Consider the following 9,369-nt stretch of genomic DNA (forward strand, 5'->3'; position numbering starts at 1 on the left):
CTGAATACACAGCCATTAACGATATGAGCGGTGGGTGTGGTGGCTCAGGCCTGTAATCCCAGTACTTTGGGAGTGCCACTGCAGTCTAGCCCGGGCGACAGAGTGAGACCCTGACTCAAATATTAAAAAAAAAGAAAATGGGGCTATAGGATAAACCCTATATATATACACACTTCCAGACTTCAAAACACTAGACAGCCCTAATTCCCCTGTCTGGATTCTACTTGCCATCTTAGGGGTATCCTGGGATCCTCCCTCATCTTTGGTTAACAGTCTCCATTTACTAAGTTCCTACTGTATTTTTTAAATTAATTAATTAATTACTAAAATATTTTGAGTAGTAGTCTCACTCTGTCACCCAGGGTGGAGTGCAGTGGCTCACTCACGGCCACCACAACCTCAACCTGCTGGCCTCAGGCGATCCTTCCACCTCAGCCTTCCAACTAGCTGGAACTACAGGCGTGCGCCACCACTCCTGGCTATTGTTTTTTTTATTTGTGGTAGAGATAAGATCTTACTAAGTTGTCCAGGCTGGTCTTGAACCCCTGGGCTCAGGCAATCCTCTCATCTCTGACTCCCAAAGTGTTGTAATTACAGGCATGAGTCCCTGTGCCTGGCTTTAGGTTTTTTGTTTTTGTTTTTTTTGAGTTGGAGTCTCACTCTGTCACCCAGACTGGAGTGCAGTGGCTGTTCCCGGCCACCACAGCCTCGACCTGCTGGGCTCCGGTGATCCTTCTGCCTCTCTGGTGAGCCTTCCAAGTAGCTGGAACTACAGGCGTGCAATACCACGCCCAGCTAATTTTTTTATTTATTGTAGAGATGAGGTCTTGCCACGTTGCCCAGGTGGGACTTGAACCCGCAGGCTCAGGCAATCCACTCACCTCAGCCTCCCAAAGCACGGGATTACAGGCTGAGCCACCGAGCCCGGCTGCTTTAGGTTTTTTTTAATGGATTTAAATAGAAGGGTCTTGCTGTATTACCCAGGTCAGTCTTGAACTCATGGGTTCAAGCAATCCCCCCACCTTGGCTTCCTAAAGTGCTGAGCCACCGAGCCTGGCCTTTAGTTCATACTGCAAAGTGTAAGTTTCCATCCCAGATTTATAGAGGAGAGGCCACCTTCTGGTATTCATAAATCTTGTGAGGAGGTAGGGATGCTATTCTGGCAATCATCCAAATACATCCACAGACTGGGCTCTGATTTCCCAGGGAATCTCAACTACTTCCTCACTTACCTGGGGCTGGGTATAATGGCTCACACCTGTAATCCCAGCTCTTTGGGAGGCCTAGACAGTAGATTGCCTGAGGCTGCGGGTTCGAGACCCACCCAGGCAACTTGGTGAGCCCTCATCTCTACAATAAGTCAAAAAAAATTAGCCCGGCGTGGTAGTGTGCACCTGTAGTTCTGGCTACTCAGAAGGCTGAGGCGGAAGGATCACTGGAGCCTAGCAGATCGAGGCTGTGATGGCCGGAAGCGTGCCACTGCACTCGTTTGGGCAACAGAGTGAGACTCCAACTCAAAACAACAAAAAAAATACATCCACATAGGAGGGACCTTGGAGGCCCCTTTTGTCATGTCTCCCTTCTGAGGCCCTACAGTGTTATTGTTTAGTGTAATGGTTAGGGTCATAGGCTGCCAGATCTGGGTTTGTTTTTTTGTTGTTTGTTTATTGAGTCAGAGTTTCACTCGGACCCACAGGCTGCAGTGCAGTGGCACACTCACAGCCACCATAGCCTCAACATGCTGATCCTTCCACCTCAGCCTCCTGAATAGCTGGAACTACTGGCACACACCACCACACTTGGCTAAATTTTTTATTTATTGTAGAGACAAGGTCTCGTAACTTGCCCAGGCTGATCTCGAAGCCATGGGCTCAGGCAGTCCTCTCACCTATGCCTCCCAAAGTGCTGGGATTACAGGTGTGAGCCATTATACCCAGCCCCAGGCAAGTGAGGAAGTAGTTGAGATTCCCTGGGAAATCAGTATCCTCCAGCAGATGGATAGGAGGCAGGCACTGGAACGAGACTTAGTTTCTAGTCTGAATCTCCTTTTTTTTTTTCTTTTTTTGAGTCAGAGTCTTACTCTGTTGCCTAGACTGGAGTGCAGTGGCACAATCACGGCCACCGCAGCCTCGACCTGCTGGGCTCAAGTGATCCTTCTGCCTCAGCCTTCCAAGTAGCTGGAACCACAGGCACACACCACCACACCCAGCTAATTTTTTGAATTATTTTAGAGACAAGGTCTCGCCAAGTTGCCCAGGCTGGTCTTAAACCGCTGGGCTCAGGCAATCCTCCTGCCTCTGCCTCCCAAAGGGCTGGGATTACAGGCATGAACCATTGCGCCCTGTCTGTATCTACTCTTAATCCCCACCCTGGGGAGATGCTGTTTCCTCTTGGAGCCTTGTTTCCTCTTGGTTTCCTTGTTTGTCCTTCATGGGGTTGTTGGAAAACCTTGCATGTAAGAAGCCTGACTCAGATTCTGGTGTTTACCTCACCTAGCCCAGAAGGGAGTAATGAGTAACTTGATTTTTGTTATTTTGGAGAGTTTTGGGGGTGTCAATCCAGCAGAGAGCGCTGAAGCAGTTGGATAAAAGGCATGGGCTAGATGGATGCAGTGGATCACACGTGTAATCCCAGCATTTTGGGAGGTGGAGACAAGAGGACTACCTGAGCCCACGGGTTCAAAACCATCCTGGGCAACATGGCGAGACCTTATCTCTACAATAAATCAAAAAATTAGCTGGGCATGGCGGCACGCATGTGGTTCCAGCTACTTGGATGGCTGAGGCAGGGTGGCCTGAGCCCAGCAGGTCGAGGTTGCAGTGGCTGTGAACATACCACTGCACTTCAGCCTGGGTGACAGAGAGAGACTCCTACTCCCCCCCACCCACCCCCCGCTCCAAAAAAAAGCATGGGCTCTGCACTTAGGGGCTGAGTCTGAATTCATTTCCACTATAGGACCTTGGTCTGCTATGGTCAGTACTATATCACCAGCATTGAAAACAGTACTTGGCAAATACTAGGAGCTCAATAAATGTTCATGACATGAATGACCAAGTGACTTAGCTATTCGGAGCCCGTTTCTTTACCTATAAAATGGGGATTATATTACCACCCACCTCCTAGAGTCACATATTTATCCAGCAGACATCTACTGAGCACCTTCTGTGTACTAAGAGCTAGGTTTGAGGTCTTGGGGTTCCAGCAGAGTACAAGGTCTCTCCTTCCTGGGGCTTATCGTTGAGGAGAAAGAAAATAAATAAGCAGATAAAGAAATGAGCACGATTACAGATAGTGGGTAAGAGCTAGGAAGAAAAGAAACGGGATGATGTGGCAGGGACTAGTTTTGGAATAGCAGGGTCAGGGAGAACCTCTCTGTGAAAGTGGCACTTGAGCTAAGCCCTGAAGGATTAAAAACAAAACCAAAAAAAACTGGGAATGGGGATATCTAAGAACAGAACTTTCTAGGCAGGGAAACAGTCAGTGCAAAGGCCCTGAGGTGGGGGAACAGAAGTGGAACCAGTGAGGCTAGAGGGTGGCAAGGGAGGCGGAGAGGGCACAAGCCAGGCCATGTGGGGCCTTGTGGGCCATGATGGAGGATCTGTGAACGAGGGTCTGAGTGGGGATTAAGAGTCCTAGAGGGCAGATTAAATGAAAGCATTGTCTAAAGTGCTTAGCAGAGCATCTGGGACTTAGCAAGCACTCGGTGCATTTTCGCTGTTATGGTCACCACTCAGTAGGATGGTCGCTATGACTGTCTTTCACCATGTGCTTCTGGAGGGCACCTTTGCCCCCTCAGTCCTTGGACTAGGCTTCTAAATGTGGGGTGAGAAGTGTAATAAAATGACATTGGACACTTGCCCAGTACTCACTATGCCCCAGGCGGTGTTCCAAGTGCTTGTATTAACTCATCTAATTGTCTCACAAAACTCCGAGTGCTATGGTTTGAATGTTTGTCCCCTCCAAAACTCATGTTGAAACTTAATCCCCAGGGTGGCAGTATTGAGAGGTGGGGCCTTTAAAGGGTGATTAATCCATTCAGAGCCCCTGTTCATGGATTAATGGGTTAATGGATTAATGGGTTATCATGGGAGGGGAGCTGGTGGCTTTATAAAATGAGAAAGAGAGTCCTGAGCTAGCGTGTTAGCATGCTCAACCCCCTCGCCATGTGATACCCTGTAGGGAGTCCCTCAGCAAGAAGGCTGTTATCACATGGGGCCCCCAACCTTGGACTTCTGTCTCCTATAACTGTAAGAGATTAGTTCCTTTTCCTTATAAATTACCCAGTTTCAGACATTCTGTTCTAAGCAACAGAAAACAAAGACAGCAGGGGTCCATGGCTCAGCCTGTAATCCCGCGCTTTGGGAGGCTGAGGTGAGTGGATTGCCAGAGCCTGCGGGTTCAAGACCCGCCTGGGCAACTTGGAGAGACCTCATCTCTACAATAAATCAAAATATTAGCCGGGCGTGGTAGCGCGCTCCTGTAGTTCCAGCTACTTGGAAGGCTGAGGTGGAAGGATCGCCAGAGCCCAGCAGGTCGAGGCTGCGGTGGCCGGAAGCGTGCCACTGCACTCCAGTCGGGGCGACAGAGTGAGACTCCAACTCAAAAAAAAGAAAAAGAAAAGAAAAGAAAGACAACAAGGACTGCATTACTGCTCACCCACTTTACAGATGGGGAGATTGAGGCAAAGAAAGGTAACTTGCCCAAGGTTGCACAGGCAGGAAGAGGTAGTGCCAGGATTTGAACCCAGGTATTTGGCTCCAGAGTCCACACTTTGCAGCCCCTACCACCAGACGCCAGGGAGAAACACAGTCCCAAAGCCACAGCAGCGTCCTCTTCCTGGTGGCTGTTTCCCATTCCTCCCTACCCCAACTGTGTCTCGGTTGTCATTGCAGGGGCAGCATGGAAACTCCTGTCCGGCATGCGGGAGGGCCAGACACAGGTGGACACCCCTCAGATAGGGGATATGGCCTACTGGTCCCACCCCATCGACCTGCATTTTGCCACCAAAGGTCTTCAAGGTGGGTACCAGGTGTGGACCCCAGGGCCAGGCTGCAGGGAGTAGGGCCAGTCACCCCCGAAGCCTCTGGGGCTGGGAACACCAAGACTGTCCCTGCTTCCCATCTTCCCATCCCTTGTGGGTCCCTTTCCCAGCCAAGCCAGGCCCTGCAGAGGCTGAGGGAGGCCTTTCCTGGTGTGGAGGATTGGAGCAGAGGCCAAGGGGGAGGAGGAGGGAGAGAAGGTGGGGGGTTGCTGGGTTGGGGGAGGTGGCCTTCAGTAAAGGGACAAACCAGGGGAGTGTCTCCAGGAAAGAGGAAGCTGGGAGGGGCATTTTGAGAAAGAGAGAGAGATGCAAGGGCTGGCTGCCTTCTTCAGGAAGGGCTCCCAGCTTGAAAGCAGAGGCACTGCTCAAAGGGGAAATGAGCATTCTGGGAGGAGAGGCCTCAGAAAACCATTTCTAGTTAAAAAAACTGCTTAGGCCAGCTCGGTGGCTCAGCCTGTAATCCCGCGCTTTGGGAGATTGAGGTGAGTGAATTGCCTGAGCCCGCGGGTTCGAGACCTGCCTGGGCAACTTGGCAAGACCTCATCTCTACAATAAATCAAAAAATTAGCTGGGCGTGGTAGCGTGCACCTGTAATTCCGGCTACTTGGAAGGCTGAAGCGGAAGGATCTCGCCAGAGCCCAGCACACTCACTCATGGAGCACAAGTCCAAAAGGTTCCTGTTCCACATTTCATGTCTTTTGCCCACCGTACTATTCCTCCTCGGTGTTCCCTTGGGGGCATGCATCACAGAGGAGGGCTTGCCACTGTAACACAATACAGAGGAGGGGCAGTCATAGGGGCGCCCCTAACAGAGGAGGGCTAGTCACTTGTGCATCCATTATAGAAGATGCCCAATCACTGGAGCATCTATCAGAAAGGAGAGCTAGGTCGTCCAGCTGGTAAGAATTCGGACTTTGGGTTTAGGGGATCCTACATTTTTTAGGATGTATTTTTGAGGTGGACCCAGGAATCTTGGATTCCAGGTCCCCAGGAACCTCCCTGGCATCTTTCTATTGGTAAGCAAGAGTCTGGAGTTCCAGTTGACCAGGAACAGTCTGGGCGTGGGTCGAGGCTGCAGTGGCCGGGAGTGGCCACTGCACTCCAGTCTGGGCAACAGAGTGAGACTCCAACTCAAAAAAAAAACAACAGAAAAACAGCTTACAGGAGATGAGTAGATTCCAGGAAAGAGCCTAGGTAAATGTGCCATATAGTTCAGCAATATACATGATATTTGCTTAGTGCCTGCCCTGTACCCAGCCTATTTCGGGTGATGCCAGGGAGGCATTGGTGATCAAGACAGCCCCCAGCCCTGTTCTCACCATCCCATGAGGGAGACATACCTGTCTCCAGACAGTGGCAGCCCAGAGTGGGCAGGGCTGGGATGCGGGATTATGAGAGCCTGTGGGAGTCAACTCTGTTGGGGAGGTGAGAGAGAGCTTCCTGGAGGAGGAGCCTTCTGAGCTTTGCTCTGATTAGCCAGTAGGAGCTAATAGAGTAGAGGGATAGAAGAGGTCTTTAGGTAGAGAGAGAGCTACATGTGGAAGGCTCGAAGGGGAGATTGAGCCAGAGGCATCTGGAAGACTGAGGGAGAGTGGGAAGATAGCAGGGGGTGCGGTGGACAGGGGACAGGCCATGCAGAGCCTTGAATGCCAGGCTGAGGAGCTAAGGCCATCTCCTGAAAGCACTGTGGAGCCAGGGCAGGCAATAGACAAGTGAGATCTCACTTTGAAAAGACCTTTCTGGGAGCCATGTGGGCGACAGACTGGAGATGAGGCGGGCGGCCCTGTCCTTTCTGCTCCCAGGCCGCTGGTCCCCCAGTGGTGGCATCATCCTTGCTTATCCTTTCCTCAAGTCCCCATTCCATCAGGAAATCCTATTGGCTCTATTTTGAAATACGAGGGGGGACCCCCCCAAAAACCAAAATTATCTTTCGGAGGGTGGCCCCTTTGTAGTACACTCGGAATTTGTTCTTCCAGATCAAACGGTCAATCAAAATTTTTATCGGGAAGTTTGTGTCACGATTTCTGGAAGAAACATCCAGAGTCGTGGCAAACAGGTGACTGGGTCTTCCACCATGACAACGCACTGCCCACACCCAAGTTTTTGGCCAAAAATGGCATGACCCCGGTGCCCCACCCTCCCTATTCACCTGATCTCGCCCCAGGTGACTTTTTTGTTTGTTGCCCTGGATGAGAAAAGTCCTCAAAGGGAAATATTTTGCCAATGTGGAACAGGTGAAACAAAAAAGCAACAGAAGCACTAAAAGATCTCAAAACTGATGAAATCAAAAACTTTTGAGCCATGGGGAAAGCATCTTGATAGGTGTACTGCATCAAATGGAGAGTACCTTGAAGGTGATGGAAGTTGAAACATTTAAGAATAAATGCACAATTTTTAATAAATAGATTCCTGTTTTGGGGGGTCCCCTTTCATACATCCCAAATCCCACATGCACCCCTTTCTCACCCAGCACCATGATCTGTTCACGTTGATCTTTTTCCCCTGGACTGTTAGAATTGCCTCATCCTTGGTTCCCCCATCCCCAACCCCCATGATCTGCACCCCAACTCTAGCCAGCTGGACCCTGTGAACACCTAAGTCAGGTCACATCTCTCCTCTGCTCAGAACCCTCTGGTGGTCCCCATCTCACTCAGGGTAAAAGCCAACGTCTTATCATGCATCACAAGGCTGTCCTCTTGTGACATGATCCGGTTGTCACCTCTTCCGCTCCTCCCTACTCAGTCTGCTCTAGCCACACTGTCCCCACCAGGCATGCTCCCACCTCGAGGCTTTTGCACAAGCTGTTCTCTCTGGCTGGGACCGTTCTTCCTCTAGATGTCTACCTGGCCTGCTCCCTTCCCTCCTTTTAGTTGCTCAAATGTCACCCTCTTAGTGAAGCTTCCTGGATCACCTCCCTTCTAAAGCTATACCCCCATCCCCACCCTGCCCAGCTTTATTTTTCTCCAGAGCAGTTATCACCATCTGACATACCCTATAATTTGCTTATTTACTATGTTCGTTGTCTAGGATGGCAGCTTCACAAGGGCAGGGGTTTTTGTCTGCTGTCTGTTCACCACTGTGTCCCTGGGTGGCCAGAACAGGCTCCAGCACAGCACGAGATGAGATAGGGCAGATCACTAAGGGCTTTGAACATCAGGCTGAGGAGCTGCACTGTGTTCTGAGGACAGAGCAGAAGGGGAGAAAGGTGCTTCCAGCTGCTGGATGGGAGATGGCATGGAGGGGCCAAGAAAGAAGCCCTCAGCCCAGAAAGGACAGGGCAGGGCCACAGGGAAGGAAGGCAAGGGGTGTCCCTGACAAGGCCCAAGGGCCTGACCTAGGAACTGTAGGAGCAGCAGGCTGCCCCGATATGGGCTCTCAGAGGAAGAGACCACAGGGGGGAAGTCAGCAGAGGCCTGATCTGAAGGGCCTTGAATGTTGAGGAGGTTGGACTGTATTCTGGGGGTACTGGGGAGCCACGGAAGGACTATGAACAGGAAAGTAACATGGATTTGGAAAGATCCCTTTGGCCGTTGGGTGGGGGTGGGTCAGGGTGGGAGCCCAGAGAGAAAGCTGGGGTAGAACCCCAGGAGCAGAAACCCCGGGGGAAGGGCTGAGCCTGGGGACTCTATTGAGTGTGGAGGAGGGGGGATCCAGGAGCCAAAGGCTGCGCCCTGCCCATTCCTCCTTTCCTCTCTCCCTGCTTCCCACAGGCTGGCCCCGGCTCCATCTCCAGGTGTGGTCTCAGGACAGCTTTGGCCGCTGCCAGCTGGCAGGCTATGGATTTTGCCACGTGCCCAGCAGCCCAGGCACCCACCAGCTGGCCTGTCCCACGTGGCGGCCCCTGGGCAGTTGGCGGGAGCAGCTGGCTCGGGCCTTTGTGGGTGGCGGGCCACAGCTGCTGCATGGGGACACCATCTACAGTGGGGCCGACCGCTATCGCCTGCACACAGCCGCGGGTGGCACCGTGCACCTTGAGATCGGCCTGCTGTTGCGCCACTTCGACCGCTACGGTGTGGAGTGCTGAGGCACCCGGCTGCCACCCAGGCCCCTGGACACCCAGCGAGGGGCGGGATGGCCCAGCGGTCGAGGGCATGGGCTCTGGGCCTGATCCCAGCCAAGGCGTGGCACTGCTCCCGACCTCGCCAGGACCTCCGGCCCAGTCGCGGTCCCTCTGCCCCGGCAGTAGCTGTGTGGGTCCCAGGGGTCGGGGGAGAAGAGGCTGCTCAGCACATGGGAGGTGCTCAATAAAGAAGGGCGGCTCTCACAGGTGTCTGCCTTTCAGCCTCTTCACTTGTCGGCCAGGGTCCTGCCGGTCCTGCCTCCTCCCA

General features: G+C 52.3%; 1 protein-coding gene across 1 annotated transcript in view; it reads left to right on the forward strand.

Moving 5' to 3' along the window:
• The window catches only part of B9D2 (B9 protein domain 2), a 10,550-nt gene extending 1,241 nt beyond the window's left edge, over nucleotides 1-9,309 (forward strand). The window contains exons 3-4 of the mRNA XM_008058802.2: nucleotides 4,893-5,018; nucleotides 8,752-9,309. Of these exons, the coding sequence (XP_008056993.1) occupies nucleotides 4,893-5,018; nucleotides 8,752-9,065 (440 nt within the window). The 3' untranslated portion in view covers nucleotides 9,066-9,309. The remainder of the gene's footprint in view (nucleotides 1-4,892; nucleotides 5,019-8,751) is intronic.
• The last annotated feature ends 60 nt before the right edge of the window (nucleotides 9,310-9,369 follow it).

The sequence above is a fragment of the Carlito syrichta genome, unplaced genomic scaffold (genome assembly GCF_000164805.1).
Source record: "Carlito syrichta isolate Samal-C Ts95f unplaced genomic scaffold, Tarsius_syrichta-2.0.1 Scaffold303629, whole genome shotgun sequence".
Taxonomy (NCBI): Eukaryota; Metazoa; Chordata; class Mammalia; order Primates; family Tarsiidae; genus Carlito; species Carlito syrichta.